This window comes from Sinohyriopsis cumingii, chromosome 2, assembly GCF_028554795.1.
Source record: "Sinohyriopsis cumingii isolate HCF-2022 chromosome 2, ASM2855479v2, whole genome shotgun sequence".
Taxonomy (NCBI): Eukaryota; Metazoa; Mollusca; class Bivalvia; order Unionida; family Unionidae; genus Sinohyriopsis; species Sinohyriopsis cumingii.
Genome location: NC_142962.1, coordinates 147,385,941 through 147,409,110, shown reverse-complemented (window position 1 = coordinate 147,409,110; position 23,170 = coordinate 147,385,941). Strand labels below are relative to the sequence as shown.

General features: G+C 35.9%; 1 protein-coding gene and 1 long non-coding RNA gene across 2 annotated transcripts in view; one reads left to right on the top strand and one right to left on the bottom strand.

Annotated features, from left to right (window-relative positions):
• The window catches only part of LOC149806038 (uncharacterized), a 121,100-nt gene that overhangs the window by 21,314 nt on the left and 76,616 nt on the right, over positions 1–23,170 (bottom strand). Inside the window, exons 23-26 of the mRNA XM_089950898.1 lie at positions 17,662–18,047; positions 15,001–15,278; positions 14,561–14,647; positions 10,308–10,538 (exon numbers count right to left, since the gene is read on the bottom strand). Of these exons, the coding sequence (XP_089807024.1) occupies positions 10,308–10,538; positions 14,561–14,647; positions 15,001–15,278; positions 17,662–18,047 (982 nt within the window). The remainder of the gene's footprint in view (positions 1–10,307; positions 10,539–14,560; positions 14,648–15,000; positions 15,279–17,661; positions 18,048–23,170) is intronic.
• LOC149806039 (uncharacterized) overlaps positions 1–23,170 on the top strand; it is a 29,645-nt gene that overhangs the window by 3,868 nt on the left and 2,607 nt on the right. The gene's annotated exons all lie outside the window — the stretch shown is intronic.

The window sequence follows — 23,170 nt, the reverse complement described above, 5'->3', positions numbered from 1 at the left end:
TCCAAGTGGAAGTTTGGTACTTTATACCATGCACCATAAAACATAACTAAACACTTAAACATTAAAATATCCTGAGAATTCATTATGTTAGGAAATTAGGAAGAATCCATTTTTACGAAACTACCCATGCCTCCAAAAGACCTTGTTAATATTGTACATTATGATGTCTGCTGTTGGAAATGGCTAATTGCTCCAAGAAAGCAAAGTTTTTAAGTAAATTATGTTTCTCAGAGAATACTTACCGGATCACATTAATGTTAGTGATGTCAGCCTGCTACCCCCCCCCCACCATCCAACCCTGCTAAAAACTAAAAAGATGAAAATTTGTTTTCTCTATCCCAAACCAAGGGCAATAACTTTTGCCAATTTCCTCCCCCTGTCACCACTAAGTGTTGCTAGTTTTTCAGCTGTTCTACATACCAACGAGGATGCTCACATGGCGAGATGGTTGGAAAGAATTTTAAGCAATGTGATCAGGTAATTATTCTTAGAGAAACATAATTCACATAAAAATTTGCTTTCTCCTACAAATATGTACCCTGCTCAGGAGGGAATGCTGGGTATTCTACCTATATGGTGGGTATCCTACTAGTGAAGAAAGATTGGATTCCCTATGTAAACAACAACCCTCTCTCCTTCTTAAAGCAATACAGCATATAGTCACATGAATCATGACCACTCTAACAGGTTCAGAAGATGATTACTAAAATCTTCTTCCATTTAAATTCACTAGAGCAAAGCTTCTATGATGTCTATGATTAAAACATCACATTCAAACATGAGGTTTGCAAAGGTTGCTCTAATTTCATGAGCTGACATTCTCATGAGGTGACTCTAATATTTTGAGACATCAAACACCAGTCATGTGACCCACTTAAACCACTGAGCTTGGGCTTGGGAGGTGATGTCCTGCAATCATGCCTTCACAGAGAGAAAGAGTTATTTGTGCTTGCCAAGACTTGTATCTGTGCACTTCAAGTGGTGTTTGAGGCTGGTAACTGGTTCTTGGCTACTTAGCCTGGTTGTGTACAACTGTCTGACAGTGCATCTACAGTCCAAGCTTTTGTGACTAGAACCGATAAGACAAAGATGGCCCTTTTGTTGTTGCAACAGTCTGATAATCAGACACCCCTAAAGAGCAAATATTTGATGAAATTTGATGAAAAACCAATAGATAAAGTGACATTCTATATGGATAACCTGACCCTTTCTGAGGAAAATTTCAGCCAGGACAATGAATCTGCCAGGAATGTATCTGACTTGTTCATTGATCTCAAGATGGCAGCATTGTTGAAGAAACTGCTAAATAAGGGCACATAGTGATTTTAAGACCCCTGTTTGAGGAGGTACCACTATGGAGTACAATCAGTACTGACTTCTTGCAGAGTTGATCCTTCTAAAACTGAAAGACATTTATGATAGCTTTTATATGGAGGTTGATATCAAAAAGCAGTTCCTCTGTTCCTCTTTTCTGCTAACTATATTCCAAGTTTGGCAACATGTGGCCTCCCTGCAGCATATGTACTTACCCCACTGCCCATTTCACCTCTAAATATGCTTTGACCAACTTACATAACACATAATAGCTGACAACATGTTTGCACCAACCCCATAAAATAAATCGTTCTGCCGGTGCCCCTAGTGAGTTTGATAATTTGTATGACACAGACATGAAGAAGACATATAAGACTGAGACTGGTTATAAACTCCATATACAGGTGTTTAAAACACTGGGCAAATTAAAGTCAGAATTTTCCAATTCACAGGAAAATGAGATGATTCAAATGGGACAAAAGTTCACTTCTGTCCTTGAGAAGAATAGAGTTTACTATATGTTTATGGAGATCATCCAGATACGCTGCCATTGTTGCAGAGGAAGTCAGCTGGAACAGGGCAATGATACTATCCTTAAGTTGGTAATACCTAGGAGATGATACTTTGACTGAATGGAAGGATTCAAAATTGGTAAACTTTGTTGTGGTATGCAAACCAACCAAAGAGAAACTAACATGATGCCAAGTAAATAAAGGCATCAAAGTAGGCATCTGTGAGATCAAGACTGATGGCATATTCAACCCTTGAGATGGAGAGATGTATGTATCTCACTATCACTGTCTTGACAGAAGAATGAATTCATTGAAGGCAACTAAAGTCTGTGATTGGCCTGAACTTACCATTTTCCTTTTTGGCATGGAACAGCTTTGAATAAAACCATGGAGAGTTTGGGTTTTCATAGAATCTCAATTCTCCATTTCTCTTTGAGTAAGTATAGCTAATGCTGCCTGCTTCCAAACTTCTTCAAATATGCCCCCTACAAGAATATGGCAAGCCAAATTATGCCTCACTACATATTAAGTAAAGATTGGCAGAGGCAATCTACACAGTTGCCATTGAATTGCAAGCTATTACCAAGATCCCTGTGACTGTAATTGTATGTAGCTGTATGCATGGTAGGAAGGACAAATCTATCATTAAGATCTCTGTAATAGTGGAGAGATGAAGCCTGGACTTGGTGAGATGGACAAATCTATCACTAAGATCCCCATAATTGTACTTGTATATAGCCATAGCATGGTAGGAAGAATAGAGCTATCATTAAGATCTGTTATTTTTAATGATGAACCCATAGGCCTGGCAAGACAGATGGATCTTTCAGTAAGATCCTCTCATTGAGATGGGTAGACTAGCTGAATAGTTGGCTCAACTGGCTGGATGATCATGGATGGTTTCAGATATCATTACAGTTGGATCTGTTTAAAACCCATGTGCCCAGACTTAAGAGGCCCAAAGACCATGCTTAGTCATACAAGGGGAACTTACACCACCTGGGCTGCCTAAAATGGAGGTACACTCACCCACTGTATCATAATTACTTGCAAGAATCTTTAAATTTGCATCATTGACACTATCTTTTTTGCCTTCATCAACTTTTGCAAAACTGTAGTCAATACTCATTGTGTCCACTGTGCATGGTACTAATGAAGTACAACTGGTACACACCAGGTATGACTTGTGCATGTCTTCCTTAGACTTGAACTTTTGTCATATTTATTACATTTCATCCACAAGATTCACTGAAACGACAAGATAAAACAAAACACACAAAATGTATAAATTAAGAATACAGTAAGTTGCTAACTTTGTGAGCAAGTAATTGGCAGTGTGCACAAAACCATGCATCAATGAGTATGTTGCACTATGTGGTCCAAAATTGCCATGTCCAAGAATGGTAAAAAATTTCATGAAATATTTGCAAAAGTCAAAACATAATATTTACCACCTGTTTAGGAATGAATATTAATCCAAATAAATCCAAAATCCTGTATGGATAGTTTGAATTCAACAAAAATTCGTCTTTGGATTGACATATGATGTTATTGTACAGAAGCAAAGCTTAAAAACTAGCAATACCTGGTAGTGGGAAGAGGAGGCAATGGGCAAGAGTTATTGCCCTTTGTCTATTGGAGATAGAAAAGAAGCACTTTTGTCTCTTTAGTAGGGCTGGATTCGGGAGATAGAAGGTTCATATCCTAATGTTAACATCACTGGGGATGTATTTGAAGGAGAAATATTTTCCCAATCCAACTTTCGATTATCAACAAATCATCACTAAAAATCTAACAGAGCCATTAAAAGAGACATAAATACAAATACCCTAGGTTTATTACAATATAATCATCATCATCATTGGCGACTTGGTCTCGAAAGACCATGCGAATAGCGCCCTTGGGGTGTTGTCTGTCTCTGTTGGCAACGTCTGCTGTGGCTGTGCAGGCCTATACGTGAGTGACAGTCCCTACTGCAGTTGGTGCAGACATACTGGGAAGTCTGCGTTACTGTGGTTGTTGTTGCGTTCTTCTTTCTCTTACGTTTCTCTGCCGCCAACTGGCCTCTCCTCACATCAGCGACTGATATGCCATTGTTTACTACCATCAATCTCCAGGTGCCTCGGTCCTCAGCCAGCTCTTCCCAGCCATCGGGTGAAATGTTGCATGCCTTCATGTCCCTCTTGCACACATCTTTGAAACGGAGTGAGGGGCGTCCGACTCTTCTCATGCCAGTGGCCAGCTGTCCATATAAGATGTCCTTTGGCAGCCTTCCATCCTCCATGCGTTGGACGTGACCCAGCCATCGAAGGCGGCGTTTAATTAGCAGGGAGTACATGCTGGGGGTACTTGCACGCTGCAGGATCTCGCTGTGTGGAACACGGTCTTGCCAGCTGATTTTCAGGATGCGTTTTAGGCACCGTATATGGAAGGAGTTGAGCCGGCATCCTTGCCTCATGTAGGTACTCCACGTCTCACTTCCATATAGAAGGGTGCTGAGAACGCAGGCCTGGTAGACTCGGACCTTGGTGTGCTCTGTCAGCGCGTTGTTTTCCCAAACCCTCTTTGTTAATCGAGCCATGATGGTGTTTGCCTTTCCAAGCCTTCTGTCCAGCTCCATATCAATCGAGAGAGTGTTGCTGATGGTTGACCCTAGGTAGGTAAAGTTGTTGACTGCTTCCAGGGTGACACCGCTGATTTTGATTGAAGGGGCAATGGTGGTACCTTGCACGCTGACATTTGTTTTTTCCAAGCTGATTGTGAGACCAAACTGCGTGCAGGCAACAGCAAAATGGTCTCCCAGTCTCTGGAGGGCTTCCTCGGTGTGGGCCACAAGAGCTGCGTCATCTGCAAAAAGCATCTCCCTGATGAGCACAGCTCTCACTTTGGTCTTTGAGCGCAGTCGTGCCAGGTTGAACAGCCTCCCATCAGACCTGGTGTGTAGATATATGCCATCTGTGGATGTGTCGAAGGCGTAGGACAGGAGCAGGGAGAAGAAGATCCCAAAAAGTGTTGGTGCCAGCACACAGCCCTGCTTCACACCACTGTTAATTGGGAAGGAAGTTGAGGATGATCCATCATACAGGACTGTTCCCTTCATATCTGCATGGAAAGAGATTATCATGCTGAGGAGTTTTGGGGGGCAACCGATCTTACTCAGAAGTTCAAAAAGGCCCTTCCTGCTGACCAAGTCAAAGGCCTTGGTGAGGTCGATGAACATCATGTAGAGTGGTTGACCTTGCTCTCTGCTCTTCTCTTGGAGTTGTCGTAGGGAGAAGATCATGTCTGTCATCGACCTGCCTGCTCTGAAGCCGCACTGTGATTCCGGGTACACACGGTCTGCCAGCAACTGCAGCCTGTTGAGTATGATGCGGGCATACACTTTACCAACAATACTCAAGAGCGAGATCCCTCTGTAATTATTACAGTCACTGTGGTCGCCCTTGTTTTTGTAAAGGGTCACAATTGTGGCATCACGCATGTCTTGGGGGACTACTCCTTCCTCCCAGCAGCGGCAAAGTAGGTCGTGCAGTGGTTTAATCAATGCTGGTTTTCCACGTTTGATAGCTTCGGGTGGGATGCTGTCACTACCTGGTGCTTTGTCGTTTGGAAGGCAGTCGATTGCTTTGCTGAGCTCCTCTAAGGTTGGCACTTTGTCGAGCTCTTCCATGGTGGGCAGATTCTTTATGCTGCTGAGGGCTGCATCAGTGACTGACGTTTCTCGGGAGTATAGTTCTGAGTAGTGCTCCACCCATCTGGCCATCTGTTGCCCACGGTCTGTGATCTTCTTGTTTCTTTTGTCTGGTGTGGAATTACCGTCTGCTTGTCATGCTGAACAACACACTGAGCTCCAGACACCCACTGGAGCAGGCAGACGATGGCGGGTCAACACCTTATTGACCGGGGGCTGCCCGGCTTGAGGCAGGCGATAGTTGGCCAGTGGGACACGATGATCCCTCCCACCGTCAAAGCTGACCCGTGGCGCCCCTTCCCTACGCCAATCGGGTGGGACTTATAACCCGTAAACTGTCAGCTTCCGTGTTGTTTCCTCACTCAGTAGCGAGACTGGAGTGTCCTCTCCAGGGCGCAAGCCTGGGCATGGAGTATGGAGATCCTGGGCTGCCCAGACGTCAGGATCCCCCTCTCGTCCTTGCTGGTGGGGTCCAAAGGAATGCTGAGCATGACATTTGGCACCAGTTTGGATGCAGGAGCTGCCGGAAGGAGGTCGTAGTCGACCCCCAGCCGCCTTAGGGGCTCCACTCCTGATTTTCTGTCTGGGTTTACTCCCATAGCCTTTCTTTCTCCCGAAGATATCCACAAGGCAGTGGAGCCATAATCCAATGGATGGGACTTGGTTGGTTTTGAATCAGAGTTTCCTTCTCCTAGATGAACTGCCTGACAAGGCTAACGAGCTTCATCTGCCCGGGTTTGGGGTCAGAGTTTCCCTTCTCTTAGAAAGGTTGCCTGCCAAGGCTAATGAGCCCAGTCTGCCCACCCAGTTATACCGCCGGGTACTCGGTCGCGCCACACAGCAGGCTCTGTTAAAAACAGGGGGCACCGTGTGAAGGTGCTGCTGTGGACACAATAGTGTAGGAGAGGCCATATGCAAGTAACCTCCTGCCCCGCAGAGCGAGACAATGGTCCTGCGGTGATCACTACACCTGGGAAGGAGAGGCTATGAGAGACGCTTCACTTTCCTTTGGCAAGCGGGACGTCAGGCCCAGGCCACGCACCCCCCATTACAATATAATATGCACTGATAAAACCATAATTAAGAGACTTTACAAGAAAATATAAAATATCATCCAAACAAGTTTTTACAATTCTGTTGCAACTCCAAAGGTACCATTTGTCTGTTTTCACATTTTTGTAAAGCTTTAATTGCTTTCATTAGACAATTAATATCTGCAATAAAAATCTACATCCTCTAAAATATTGGTTTTACTTTCATGCACTTTTTTATGAAAAGATTTTTTTCAAACACAATATCTTATGACCAAAATGATTTATTCTTTCCATGACTGTTTCATTATCACAATTAACTTACGATGCCAAAATACAATATTTCTTTCGTAATGCTTTCTAATTCTGTTTTTTTATTTTCTTCTAAAAGGTTTGATTTTTATTTTTGTTTGCTAATTTTTTTTCTGTCATTTTATTTTACATTTTAAAATAGGAGGGAATTGGCATGGATCTCATCTACAAAAGCACTGGATCATCTACCACAGATTCAAGTTTATCATTTTCTAAAATTAATGGATAATCCAGTATGCATCAAATTTCAACATTATCTATAATAATAATAATAATAATAATAATAATAATAATAATAATAATGCTTTATTTATAGAGGGTGACTCATTAGTCAAGGACTATTCTCCCTTGAGGCCCTCTTAAGGCGAGTATAACAATGCACATTATATGAAGATAGCAATAATAAGTGTTTATTTTAACATGTTTAGTATTAAAATACTAAATTCCATTATCTATTAGAAACACATACATGCTCATGATATCTTTTCTTAAATACTCTAATATTTTCAGCAGATTTTACATGTAGTGGAAGCTTATTCCACGGAACTGTACCAGAGTATTGAAAACTCTTTTTAAATTGCTCTGTTCTTGGTTTTGATACTAGAAGGTTTCCATGTGATATTGATCTCAACTGGTATTGTGTTGAAAAAGGCCTGAATAAGTCCTGAAGATACTCTGGTGCAGTTCCATGTAGACGTTTATATAAAAGAACTGCCTTGTGAAAACCTATCCTGTCATATATTGTGAACCATTTGAGTTCTGTAAATAATGCTTTTGAGGGATGATCAACAGATGCATCTAAAATTACACATGCTGCTCATTTCTGAAGTTTATAAATCCTGTCAAGCTCAGATTTAGCACAGTTTCCCCATACATTAGAACAATAATCCATTGTTGGAAGAATATATGACTTGTAGTATAGATTGCAAGTTTCCATAGGTAAATATTTCTTTATTCTGCTGAGAAGGGCAATTCTGGATGACAGTGTTTTACAAAGCTTATCAATATGGTCATTCCATAATAAATTATTATCTACAGACACACCTACAAGCCTTTCATGTTTGACATTTTCCAATGGATGATTATTTATTGCAAGAGATAGTTTTGGGTTTCCTGACTTGTGTAGCTTTTGTGAAGTCCCCAAAATCATACATTTTGTTTTACCTTTATTAGATACCATGCTATTTTGTTGTGCCCAGTTTTGGACTCTAATAAGGTCTTAGTTTAATCTCATTTGGATAACTTCAGTATCAGAACTAGATGTATACAAGGTTGCATCATCTGCAAACAAATCTGTATTTGTGGATTCATTATTTAATGGTAGATCATTGATATAGATAAGAAAGAGGAAAGGGCACAAAACTGAGCCTTGAGGGACTCCTGAATGAATAGTGCGTGTTTGAGAGCTAATATTGCCAATGCTTACTTGTTGAGACCTTTGGTTTAGGTATGATCTAAGCCAGTTTTGAGAAGGATTGTCAAACTTGTAACAGTTCAACTTTTGCAGCAGAATTTCATGATCAACAAGATCAAAGGCTTTCTTGAAGTGAAGGAAAACAATCCCAGTCATATGTCCATTATCCATTTCCTTCAGTCAAAGATCAATTAATTTGGTAAGTTCTGTTTGGCATGAGTGGTACTTTCTAAATCCTGATTGCGCTTTATGAAATAGAGAGTATGTTTCAAAAAATTTATAGACCTGAATGGCTACATGCTTTTCAAATAGTTTTGACAATACAGGTAGAATTGATATTGGTCTGTAATTTCCTGGATCCTCCTTTTCTCCTTTCTTAAAGATAGGTGTAACCTTTGCACATTTCAGTGTTTCTGGAAAATTACCACTCATTATACTTAAATTTATGATATGCGTTAGTGACTTAGTTATTACTGGTGCAGCAATTTAAAGAATTCATGGACCACTACCATCCAATCCAGAGGATTTATTAATATTCATCTTAATTAGCATATTAACAGCTTCACTAACATTAGCTATTGAAAAATAATTATCATCAGGAATTTTAGCTCTTATAAATAACAGAAGAGCATCAAGTTCAATTGGGATGTTAGTCTGGTTGTGAATACTCTTACTGGAGATGCTTATGAAGAAATTGTTGAACATTTCCACAATGTCTTGTACAGATGTTGCTGTATCCTCATTTTGCTTAAGTCTAGGGGGAAGACAATAGTTCTTGGGTGGGTTCAGCTCTTTTAGATGCTTCCACAATGTCTTGGTACTCTTACTTTCATTAATAGCCTGTTTATAGTAGTTCTCTTTTGCCTTATCTATCAGGTGCTTAGTTTTATTTCTCCACTTTCTATAGCTTTTCATGTCTTTTGTCTTGTGGAAATTATCTCTTAGGTGCCTAGCCTCATTGATCTCAGGGGTAACCACTTGGGTGTAATTTGGTGTTTAACCCTTTTTGTTTTAATTGGGGCATGCTTGTCTAAGGCTGCATTGAACATCTGATTATGGAATAGCTAAATATTTTTTTAAAGTATACATACATTGTTTTTCACTAACATACTAATGATATAAAAGTAACAAATTATTAAATTTCCAAAAGCGTTTTACCTCTCTGAAGATGAGTAAGACCTAAATCCAATTTAACAAAGAATGGTCTGTATTATATCCAGGACAAATACCCATATTTTAACCATTAAGTCTAACGAAGAAGACTAAATGTGTGGGTTTTTAATCACCCTTTGAAACTAAGTACTGAGTAGATTTTTTAAAACTGGGATTATTCATTCTGCAGAGATCTTTTAACTTACGAGTTTCCATCATTATTTTTACTTCTTCTTTACTTCTAGGTTAATTTATATTTATAAGGTACAACCAGCTAACTTTTGACCTTGTACAAAGTTCCAATTGCCTGATATTACAAGAAAGTCAATTTATTATAGCAGAGGTCAGTTTGTTAATTCTGCATACAAGTTGTATGTATCTTGACTATGGTCTTATCCATATAACTTTTCTGCTACATGTATTTTGAAGTTCTAAAAAAAAATCATACTGTTTTCAATGTCTACACTTTCAGTGAATTAAAAATTATTGTTACAAAGTACAGCAACTCATATGGACTCTGACATTCATGGACTTATGTCTACTTAAAAGACCCATTTTGTGATTTAATAAAATTAATGCCATTAATAATAAAATGAGTATCCTGAAAACAGAGTGAATTATTTTTGTGATACAAAATTAAAAAATTGTTTTTGGCCACTTCAGCCAATACATTTATTTTCTAAAATTATTAAGATATTTAATTAATTTCCTCCCTCTACAAATGGCTTAATAATGCAAACTTTATGTGTTTATTTACACAAACAGATACATTTGTATATCTTTATCACAGTTTATGTTAAGTTAGGTAAGATTGAGAGAATACTATAACAGTTAATCTTATTAAAATTTGAAGTCACTGTAACATGGAATTCAGACTCTACCTGCTCAATGCTGGATTGGAAGCTCAACTCTTTGGTGAAGTTACCAAAGCCATAGCTTCCAAGTCGGAATGATCTCAGATCCAGGTCCTCATCAAACGTGTGCTCAATAAATACTCTCTGGGCTGAAGCAGTAGCATTTTCATCATTTTCAAATCTTATTGTGTACTCTAGAACTGTGTCCTTTGCGATGAATCTAGCTGCACCATAACCAGCTGGTGCAATAATATCATTCTGTAGGAAAAACATGAGAAAAACTGTTCGAGAGGTGTCATTAATTTGCTTATTTAAGTTTCAAAGTAAGTTCATACAAATTAGAAAAATCTGCAACAAAGTACCATTTAGATTTGTTTATTAGACAAGACTAACTCCAAACTGCACAGACCGAGATCTGCCATCACATAATGCACTAGAAGTTCTGGGTCTGTGCAGTTTGGACATCTATTAACCATATAAATTTGTCAAAAACTTAGCAAATACTATACCATTTATTAAAGCTTTAGCAGAAAAAATTAACTTTTGGTAATGATGTCAAGTCCTGTGAAATAATTTCTTCTCTATTCTATTCAATCTGATTGTAATGCTACCACTACTATTACTAGTACTACTACTACTGTTACTAGTACTACCACTACTATTACTACCACTACTATTACTAGTACTACCACTAATGTTGCTGCTATTACTACTACTTGTATCTCATGCTACTTTTTCTATTACTATTAATACTTCCACTGCTCCGGTGAGCAAGTGGTTAGAGCATCTGCCTTGGATGCGGGAGGTCGCGGGTTTGATCCCTGGCCGAGTCATACCAAAGACTTACAAAATGGTACTAACAGCTGTCTCGCTTAGCATTCAGCATTAAGAGGTTTGTATTAGGACTGGTTGGCCTGGTGTCAGGATAATGTGACTGGGTGGGACATCATGCTACATGCCTGTGGCATGATGCCCCAGTGCTAGAACTGCCACATTGCAGACATCGTAGCGATATGACTGAATCTTTTTTTAAAGCTATGTTAAAAATCTGAATCACATACACATACACATCATTCCAAATACTGCTGTTTTACTGCTACTACTACCACAGCACTACCACTACCACAATAAATACTACTATTGCTGTTTCCTTCTATTATAACAACCATTGAAACATATATAGCATAGGTAGCTTGACTTTCTTAATGTTTTGCATTCGCCATCATGCTCATTTTTCTTTTCTTCAACATTGTTAAACACTCATTTGTCCTCTATTCTCACCCAGTCCAGCCAAAATAAATATTTAAAAAAATAATCATTTTTTAATCTCTATTGATTTAATATCATTTACAAGAAAACTGTAAGATAGGTCAATATCACTATGTGATAGACTGTTTATACCCTCTTCTGTGTTCAAGATGTCAGTTTCATAAACTTGTGTAACCATGTTCTCTTTGTTCAAGATGTCAGTTTCATAAACTTGTATAACCATGTCCTCTTTGTTCAAGATGTCAGTTTCATAAACTTGTATAACCATGTTCTCTTTGTTCAAAATGTCAGTTTCATAAACTTGTATAACTGTGTCCTCTTTTGTTCAAAATGTCAGTTTCATAAACTTGCATAACCCATACTCTTTGTTCAAGATATCAGTTTTGTAACTTGTATAACCATGTCCTCTTTGTTCAAGATATCAGTTTCATAAACATGGATAACCTTGTCTTGTGAGACATATGTTTCAATATTTCATAACAGTCTGTTTTCAAACATTTTCCCTTCAAATGTTAAATCATAGCTTTGTTTAAGCAGACTACTGTAGTTATCTGAAAAACATTGCAGACAGTGAATTAAGTTCAATATTCAAATCCTAGCAAACAAGTATAATTGTGCCTGTCTCTTTATTATACTTTTAATTATTACTATGCATCAATTATAAACTCTATAATCAGAACTTTATGTTTGCAGAGTTGTAGTTTCAGAATGGAAGCCTAATAAACTTCTCATTTTGTTGTTGTTGTTTTGGGGATGAATGCCATTTTTCAGCACAAGATAGGCTATACATGGCAGTCAGTATAACTGGTGAGGGAAAAACCCAAGTAACCCCTAGTAAGAACCACTGACCCATGGGAAGCTACTGGCAAGCTTTCTCACATGCCCACACTGGCTGAGCCTGAGACTTGAACCCACACCAACTGAGGTGAGATGGCAGTGATGTGTAAAAGCAGGTGCTTTAAACCACTTAGCTACCAGGGGCCTCGCTTCTCATTTTAAAAATACAACTTCGCAGCTTTAATACATGAATACCTTAACAAGATTTGAAGATTACAATAGTTATCCACTTGGAAAATATGTTTATACCCAAAATAATCAGTTTCATTGTAGGCCAGAAATTTTGCATTTCATCACTGTAAATACTGTATGAAATAACTATCTAATTATCAGAAACTAAATTAGTATATGATGTATGATAAATTTGTTAAAGTTTCATTGTCCACTAAAATCATTGTTGTTTTTGCTTAAAACATTAACCCCTGGAGGTTTTTGTAATTTTTTTCTGAAATTCGAGTAGGAAACACATTTTGTAAGCTATTTCTGAATACATCCTAAAACACCAACTTCTAGATGATCTTCCAATAACATACTGCCTAGTTGTGTTAGAAACATTGTTTTTCATTGGCTGTTTGGCTTGCGCATGAGCAGAAGGGTAAAAGTTGGAGTTTTTTGGGGTTTTTTTTCTTAACTGACCCATTATTTTCATATCGAGACCACTTTTTATTCCAATTGCCCCACTTATCCTACTTTTTGCAAAGGTTCATCTGTCTGTTTGCAGTTCATACTGGTCTGCCATAGATCTGAGACCAAAAATTCTAAAATCGATTCTGACCATGGGTGAATTGTGAGTAGAAAAAATTGGGTCCAAAAATTGAGCTTTTTTCCTCTGTATTTTGTAGTGCAACCAGAAATTCCAGAATATTTGGTATCATTGTAGAGCTACATCTGTCTACCTTTCTATAATACCACCCACTTTCATGTATCATACATGACCTTGATGCTACAGAGCTCGGCAGTAGGCTACTACCTCCTGCCATGTAAACTCGTCACCAGCGGTTAATATGTTAACAAGGATTTTTGAATTTTTTAACAAATCATCAAGGAATCACTAAATTTGTAATTTATGTGCAATGTTGATGCAAAAGTGATTAAATATGCAAGGAATATTCAAATTTGGTGATGTCATCAAAATGCACCCATTAACACATATTAACCCCTGGAGGTTTTTGTTGCTTTCGTCTGAAATTCGAGTAGGAAACACATTTTGAAAGCTATTTCTGAATACATCCTAAAACACCAACTTCCAGGTGATCATCCACTAACATACTACCTAGTTGTGTTAGAAAGAATATCAAGACAAACTTCTGTTGAAAATTAAATTCAAATTTGGTTACGTTATCAGATGAGAAAGTACCAAACATCTAATCATTTCGAACTTCGAACAAGTCACGGTACAAATAATGTTATTAAATTAAAGAAATGAACTGTAACAGATAATCAGTATTATAAAAGATTAGTATAGCTGTTTTCAGTAACCTAGCTATCTCCCCAAAAACAGTCTAGAATCATACACTGCCCCATGTTATGGGAACTGATTTACACACCTGTAAAAAACAAAATATACATTTCAGAATTGTAAAACTCTAGAAATTCTGATCATGTACTATTATCATGATGAAGTCATTACTTGTAGGCAAACTGAAAGGTCCTCATTTAACTGCAAGTCAAACTGAAATGTCCTAGAAATTCAAGCTGAAAGGTCCTAGAAATTCAAGCTGAAAGGTCCTTGTTTACTTGCAAGTCAAACTGAAATGTCCTAGAAATTCAAGCTGAAAGGTCCTTGTTTACTTGCAAGTCAAACTGAAATGTCCTAGAAATTCAAGCTGAAAGGTCCTTGTCTACTTGCAAGTCAAACTGAAATGTCCTAGAAATTCAAGCTGAAAGGTCAATGTTTACTTGCAAGTCAAACTGAAATGTCCTAGAAATTCAAGCTGAAAGGTCCTTGTTTACTTGCAAGTCAAACTGAAATGTCCTAGAAATTCAAGCTGAAAGGTCCTTGTTTACTTGCAAATCAAACTGAAAGGTCCTTGTTTACTTGCAATTGAAATGAAAGGTCCTTGTTCTTGTCTGAACACTATCACATTTTTTAATGTGATATGGTTAAATGGAAAACCTCATTCTAAATAATTTAATAAAATAATATTTAAAAATTATTAGAACCCACTACTTACTGGGTCATGGCTTTTAATCCAGCCTATGGTGGTCTCTGTCACTAGTCTACAGTTGTCGGTGCGCTCTTGACAAACTTCATACACTGTCTGTGAGAAAGGATTTAAATGAAAATTAAACAGGGTAAATAGCAGAAACAATTTTCACTTCAACCTCCAGGAAAATTTCATACGTTGCAGCTGTTGAGATAATAGTTAGATTTATCTTTTTGTTTGATAGCTGAATAAAAGGTGGCAACTTAACTTTATTTATTTTAGTTGAATCACTGAAAATAAAATGTAAAATGGCTGAAAAGTGCATGAAAAGTGAAAAGGATAAGTTCACAATTGCCTACTGCTATATCCTTTATCAATAAATGTGGAATCATGCTTAATTTGATTGTATAGATAATCTATTAATACTCTACTATAGTTTTATTTTATGGTTTTTATGAACAACTTACCTCCCCAAGAGTCACAAGCCATTTGACTGGCTTAGGCACAAGATCCAAAATGGAATCTTTTACTGTACTTTCTATTTCATTTAATTCATTCTCCTTCAAATCATGCCAGAAATGGTCCCAATCATATGGCGTATGATCAATTTTATGTTGTATTACATCAGTAAATGTGTGATAAAGGCCCTTTGTAATGGAGACACCTAATTTGCTAATAAAGCTCACTGTCTTAAACTCCGAGACTGCAGAGTCAATCACTCCATCAACAAAAGCTTTTGTGGCACCTAAAAAATATTAAAACCTAAAAGAATTTTTAAAAATCAAAATGAATAATGATGTATTAATGAAGTAATCATTTCCTGAATAAAAGCTGTGCACCAATGCATGGTATGAATGAAAAACATATATATGACTGGTTACTTTTGTGTATGCTGCCTCCATGCATTTGAGTTTTCATTCATTGACAAATTATTACAACAATTATATTTATTGTCAATACTTACCAAATTTATAGGAATATCCATCTAATGTAGTATTAAATTTTCAAACAAACCATAAAATAACTGATAGAAACAATTTTTAAAATGGCTTTTACAGGGCAAAAGTTATTCCCTAAAACATATATTTGTTTTAAAAAAATGTTTCATAAACAGGAAGAACACTAACAAAACTCCAAACTATAAACCCATAATTATCAATATGAAAATCAAGGAAAATAACAACCATACATTAATAACATGACAGTTAGCAGAGAAGTCTTTTGTCACTTGTTTAGTTTTGTCAATTTAAAAAACAACTGGGTGTGAAAAAATTATATTTGAAGCTGTAAGATTACAATTATTAGTATATAATAATAAGTATTGAGAATTTTTCAATGCAAACTTTCTAGGTCAGTCATAAGTTTATTTTTTATAAATTGCATGATTTTCTGTCTTTAGTATATGTAATCAATTGTTTTTCTTCCATGACACTAGCCTCAATGTATAAAGTGACTGTAAGACATGATCTTATACAATGCAGGTTAATTTCAAGTTCATATATGGGGCTATTTTGAAAGATTTTCAGAGGACAAGTTCTCATTTCCATGAAACCTAAGCAACTTCTCACTCCAAACATTTCTCAACAAGAGTGTGAACATAAGCAAGAAAGGATTTACAGATAAGCAAGAAAGCATAAATGTGCATAATATTGACAAAGCATTGAAATTTATGAACTTAATTTTATAGTGATGTTTTTTGTTTAATGATACATGATAGATAGAAGAAAAATATCTACCTTGAATAAAGATAAAACCTGCCTGAAATTAATTATATCATATTCAAATGAGCACATAACACATATTTCAAATTAAAAGCTGAATAATGCATTTGGTAGAATGGACAATTAATTTTACTGTTTTTTTCTGAACCATTCCCAAAATAGAAAGTACTGCAAACACATTTCTTTGTATGTTCTGTGAGCTTACATTCAGACTGAGTTTCTGTGTAAAACACATGTCTAGGACAAGGCTAACCAGTCATATCAACATGGGTTTGCACTGAATGGAGAGTGAGCAAAGAATATAGCAAAACCTTGCCAATATCAAAAGCATAAATTTGAAAGATAAATAGGCAATTATATTTATGGTTAAAGAGCACTGAAATTAAAATTTTCCACCTCTTTGGGCACATCATTAAGATGCAAACTTGCGAGATCTTTCTCCGACCAAATCTTCCAGACAGTTTGCAGAGTGACCAATGCTTACATATCTCATGGCATTATATCTAGTCCAATAAATCAAAACCTCCAAAGCTGTGTTGATACTTATGAACAATTTGCTTTCATGATGTCACATGTTCATCAAAATATTCAATTTTGCTACATGTAAATCTTTCAGAAACACACCTGCATACAGTCAGTCACTTACTGGTATATGGTAAAAGCCATATCTAATATTAAACTCAAAATGACCACAGGACATGGGGTTGTGCTATTCCACATGGATTTAAAAGTCATCAAACACACCTGGTAGAATTTGATCTGAAAATATTATGTACATAATGCCAAAAGAACCCTTCAACCAATAGTAACTTAGCAATGAGAAATACTGGTAAGTGTACAAAAAGTACACCAATGTGTGCAGATGAAAAAGTCTGCAAATATTTGCACATTTTAATGAATGTGCAAGATCAGCCTCTAAACCTTCAGTTGGTTTCAATACAGGTGTGGGGCTCATTTATCAAGCATTATGATAACATATATTTCAGCAATATTCTTGCTAAAAATGCTATTGCTCTGTCCACATATTATAAAAGTCATATTGAAAAGTATAAATTTTACAACAGAAAGTTAGAAACTGTTATTCAAACACAAAACAGATGAGTGGAAGTGGAAGGTAGCATGAAAATACAGTAGAACTTTGATTATCCAGCACCTGATTAACCATCAGTCTCTGTTAACTGACAGGGCATTGTACGTTAAAATATTAAAAACAGGTACACGTACATATGTAGATATCATGATTTTTTTGTTGACCTGATCTATTCTACAATAGTTTTAATGTACATATTCTATTATCTATCTATTCACACATCCGTCATGGTCTCGGTCCTGCACCCTGACAGATAATCAAAGTTCTACTGTACAGCCTGAATGTATCTGACCACATTTTAAAATGTATCAACTTACCTCCCCATGTGATGTCTTTGCCCTCCAGTTCAGACATGAGCACATACTTTCCTACACTTAAAGCACCTCCACCAAGTAATCCCCATATAATTTTTCCACTCGGATCCCTTAAATGCACTGGATTATTGTAGACATACACATACAAATTTTTGCTCATTCCTCCAATTCCTAGAGGGTCTACACTAAGGAAACGTCCAATTTCAGCATCATAGAATCGTGCTCTCATGAAATAGAGCTCTGCTATTCCAGGAATCTGCATTACTCCGCACTGTCCGACAAATTTGAAAGGATTATCAAGTGATTCATGGGATTTTGCAACAAGTCCAAATGTGTTGTAATGGTATGAGTTGAGAACTTCTGAAGAATTTAAAATCATCACAACTGACCTGTAAAAAATATGAATCTAATTAGGTCAAAGATAACATAGTAAAATACTGCAAATTATAAATTAAATTAAGAGCAAACAATAAAACTTTTTATTTCTATTGTACTGTAATATATATATATATATATATATATATATATATATATATATATATATATATATATATATATATATATATAGTTACTTATATTTAACTTGAAATGTGTGTTTTTTTCCCCATAATTATATGTCATGTAAATCTATATTGTGTGATTGACCTTGTCAGTAATTTAATTTAGGGCTTACCTGGCATAAATTTGGTTATTTTGTAAACAACATTTCACATACCTAATATTTCTCATTGATTTGAGATCATTATTACTGAAGGTGAATATGTTTACTTGAAAAATTTAGGACACTGGTCCCCTTTGGAATTCCTTGTGTACCTGCTGTTTTACATGTTCTTTACTAAATTCTTAGTAAGAGACCTGACCTTGTTTAAAACTTAGACTATTCTGGAAATCAATTTGATGGGAAAATAAACCTCATTCTGGTTATGTTATTGTGTCTTAGGAGAAGTAAACAGAAATTCTTCATGCCATATCTTAACATCAATCTTATGGGAATCAGTTTAAGTTGTGTTTCAGTTAATGTTTGAAAGGATTTATTTAAATTATTCAATGGAATTACAAAATGCTCAATATTTTTTGGACTAAATCAATGTTTTCAGGTTATTGTGAATCCATTCAAGGACATCTTTGATTACATCATAGTGACACATTTAAACCTTTAACACATCACCACATTCCAGGCTATTGGCATATTAGGATAATCAAAAATAGAATTCATTCAGATCACCACTGGAATTTATTTGGAACTCAGTACTTTTGAACTTGTGATTTTAAGGACCATTTGGGATATAATCCCAATACTGTAAGTTCTTTTTAAATATTTACTTTGTATTCTAGAGAAATAAATTATTTCCTAAGTTTTACAAAACTTGTTGGTTTCACTCTTTTCTGTTACTTAGTTACTAAGGCCATAGAGTCATAAGAATTTATATATATAGTTTAATAAATTGTTCCTTGTCAATAATTTCTGAAAATAAGGCCATGATGTGTTTTTATTCACCTATTATTGTTTACTAATTAAAGATATGGATATATTATTAGGTGTCTCAGACCTGTGCTGTTCTTGAAATTGATGCAAGGCATGTACACATCCTAATGTGACTTCACAGTACACCTCTCCCTCAATAACTTGCACACAACGGGAGTCCACAAACATTAGACCTCACTATAAGCAAGGCACGAGTTACCAAGGAACCTCCAAAAATTGAAAAAAATCACTTTGACATTGAGAAAACCTTGGGGGGGGGGCATCAGGGAACAGAGCTGTTTATTGACCAAGTCCTCATTTTACAATCACGTCAATAATAATATTTTAATAACATGCTCTTTCTAATGAAGTTGTTCGTTATTCTGTTTAAATAACTTTTATTTTCAAAATGTCCAACATATGAAAGCTAGTTCCAACTGGTTTCAACAACCATCACATACACATGAAAAAATCTGTGTATTACGTCAATGCTTTTTGTTTTCTTGATAAGTCTAGTTCCTGTATTGGTATTTAATATTATCCTGCCAAATCAGGAGTCCACAGGGCAGGGAACTAGCCTAACTATTGATACACAACCAAACATGATTGCTTTTTTTCAAGAACACGCGACATTTATTTCGTGAGACAATCGTCTATGTTGAAACTCAATTTTTGAATTGCTCAATTAGTACAATATTGATGCCATGAATTAATTGATTGGAATTAATAATGAAACTTCATATCATCCTTGATGATATCCCTAAGTGCCAGTTCAAGAATTCTCTGAAACTCGCTTGCAAACAATGGTCCATATCTGTGAAATCAAACTCTTTATTTTATGAAAGTATTTGTTTCGCTTGGCTGCCTTGTTATCTTTGATCACAGTTATGAAAGAGTCACTTAATTTAAGGTAGTTTATGTTACATATACAATAACATTTATAAGCGTTCGATTGATCAAATGAAGTGAGTTCACCTGACATATACGACCAGGGCCGCTAGATTTTAAGTTTGTAGGATTTTTGTGCCTTTTAACTTTTCTTTAATTCCGCCTCCTTTATTTGATTCAAAAGACATAATTAACGGGATAATACAAAGGACATCAAATTTTAATTCAGTGCAACAATAAAACAAATACTTCCGGAAGTCAGTTATCAAAACACAGTCAGCACTTAATTAGGTTCTCAGAGAAATGCTCGTGGACATAGCTGTTATGGTAGATTGACGCATTTTACATTTAATTACAAGAAGACACATTGCATTTATGATGATTACACTTTAAAGGAACTAAAAGATAGAACTAGAACACAAATTTCAATTGATAAAAAAATGATTTAATTTTGTATTTATTTATTACTTTAGTACTGCCTCCACTCAGAGTGAGTGATATTTTCATTGATTGAAATTTTCTTACATATCATTAATTGCATTGTACTAGGAATGTCGTTTGGAAAGAAAATGTAAAAAATTGTATGACCTATTTTTAAATTTGATATTTCATAGTGTTGATTAAAATTTCCAGGTCCTATCTAACGTTTTCGATGATAAAAAGAGCAATGCATCAAAGTTTCCTTTACCAATTTTAATTGTGATTTTCTTCAAGTTCAACAAGTAGTGATACATTTTTGGGGTATTTTCTGGTTTTAAAAATGGGATCCATGCCGGACTCTGCATTATAAATGGGTTCGTGAGTTATCAGGGCACGAGTTATCGAGGGAGTGGTGTATATAGACAGTGAATTACCAGTAGTCAGCTAGGAAACAGAGCTAGCCACCCATAGCAGTAGGCTTCAGACCACAATTATCCCCACACCTCTGCCATTTGAGTTTGACTAAAATTAGGAGGATATTATGAAGAAACAGTGCCTAACCTGCATGGTCTGTTTGCAGGTGACTTATATGGTAAAGTTACTTACTGTAATTGTTTTGAAATGGTAGACCAGAAACATGCATATGATTGTTGTTTGCAGGTTACTTATATGGTAAAGTTACTTACTGTAATTGTTTTGAAAGGGAAGGCCAGAAACATGCATATGATTGTTGTTTGATGAAAACTGTACGATGTAAAATGTCCCTGCTTTCTTGGTCATGCAGATGCCTCTTGGTTATATCCTTGATGTCAATTTGTTTACATTAGTAATACACAAAGTGGAGCTGCTCAACCAATGATTAAGCCTTGCAAGATTTATTGAACTAACCTGGGTTAATTTGCATCAAAAACTGATAGAGGTCAGGTTAGTGCTGGCAAAAGTGGCATACTGTTTAACACTTATACATAAAATAGAAGAACAATAATTGTGGTCTGAGGCCTGTATGGAGGGGAGGGTAATTATCTTTGATCACTCATTTTGAGACAAGTAAATTGGATATAAAACTGAAACTTCACAAACTTGTGGTCCATACTTAAGAAAATTTGGACGTAATACAGTTTTAATTTAATTTTTTTAACATTAAATTTAGTTTCCAGCGTTGTATCAGTAAACTTATAGCATTACAAGATCAGAAATATAGTTTGTGTTCTTACTCCATTTTCTTTGTTTCATTTTCATCTTTTATCCTGCTGAAAATACAAATTGCTTGGCTTTTTCAAGAAATATAGGAAACTAATTTTGGTAAACACTTTACCCCAATTTGCAATGTATGATCCTTTGCAATGTATGATCTGGACCAGGGCTATGGTGCAATCTGTCAAATGGCACACAGATTTAGGGCTATGGTGCAATCTGTCAAATGGCACACAGATTCAGGGCTATGGTGCAATCTGTCAAATGGCACACAGATTCAGGGCTATGGTGCATTCTGTCAAATGGCACACAGTAAATGCTCACAGATTCAGGTATATGGTCTTAAAAGGAAGAATGAAGATAGACAACCCGGATATGAGTCATCTACACCATAACGCTCTGGGAATTTTTAAAGATCACTTGTCTGCTGAGCCATGTGAAGTGAATGCAGAGAGAATTAAATGTGTTATTATCATTGTTGTTGTTGTTGTTAGCTTAATGCTTTTTTTGTAAACACATTTGCATTGAGAATATTCACCATGACTACATCATATATAGATGTAGAAAAAATAACAATCATCATATTCAATTCAGAACATTTATTAATAATGATATTACTTTTCATGCAGCTGTATCAGATTCATAATTATCATCACATGAAACACAAACTGATGAATGTTAACACATAAACTGATGAATGTTAACACATAAACTGATGAATGTTAACACATAAATTGATAAATGTTAACACATAAACTGATGAATGTTAACACATAAACTGATGAATGTTAATACATAAACTGATGAATGTTAACACATATTAATAAATGTTAACACATAAACTGATGAATGTTAACACATAAACTGATGAATGTTAACACATAAACTGATGAATGTTAACACATATTAATGAATGTTAACATATAAACTGATTAATGTTAACACATATTAATGAATGTTAACATAAAATAATTCTAGAAATAATAAAAATGTTCACAGTGTGTTTCTCTTAAAGAGTTAGTTAACAACAGTCCATAAGTAAATGTCCTGTCCACAGAATTGTCCATCCTCAAACTGAACAGTTGTGATCTGAATTGTGTATTTCTTGAGAACCTGGTGAATCCAAATGTCTCTTACTGTAATCTGATTGACACCTATTTAACTGCTTTTAGTTCAATTGTTCAGAAATCTTACTTCCTTGTGAAATAACATTCTTTTTTCACAGTGTCTGGTCTCTTATGATAAGTCTTTCTGATATTCCAGCTTCCATATCCATTTGACTTAGTGCATGCCATTCCACACCAGAATCAACACAGTTTGTAATAGCTGACGTTTTATTGGCAACTTACTATGCTTATCAAATTGTATCTGCCATCAGCTTTAATGTTTACCATACTAGGTTCATTTCCATGCTCCAGAATAATATCTCTGCTTTTCAGCCACATCCCTTTTACTTAACTCGTCACACATTTTTATGGGCCAAATGTTAGATGTCCTTTGAATGCTACTTCTGGTGTCAGGGTTAGCAATAATAAGTTGTGCTTT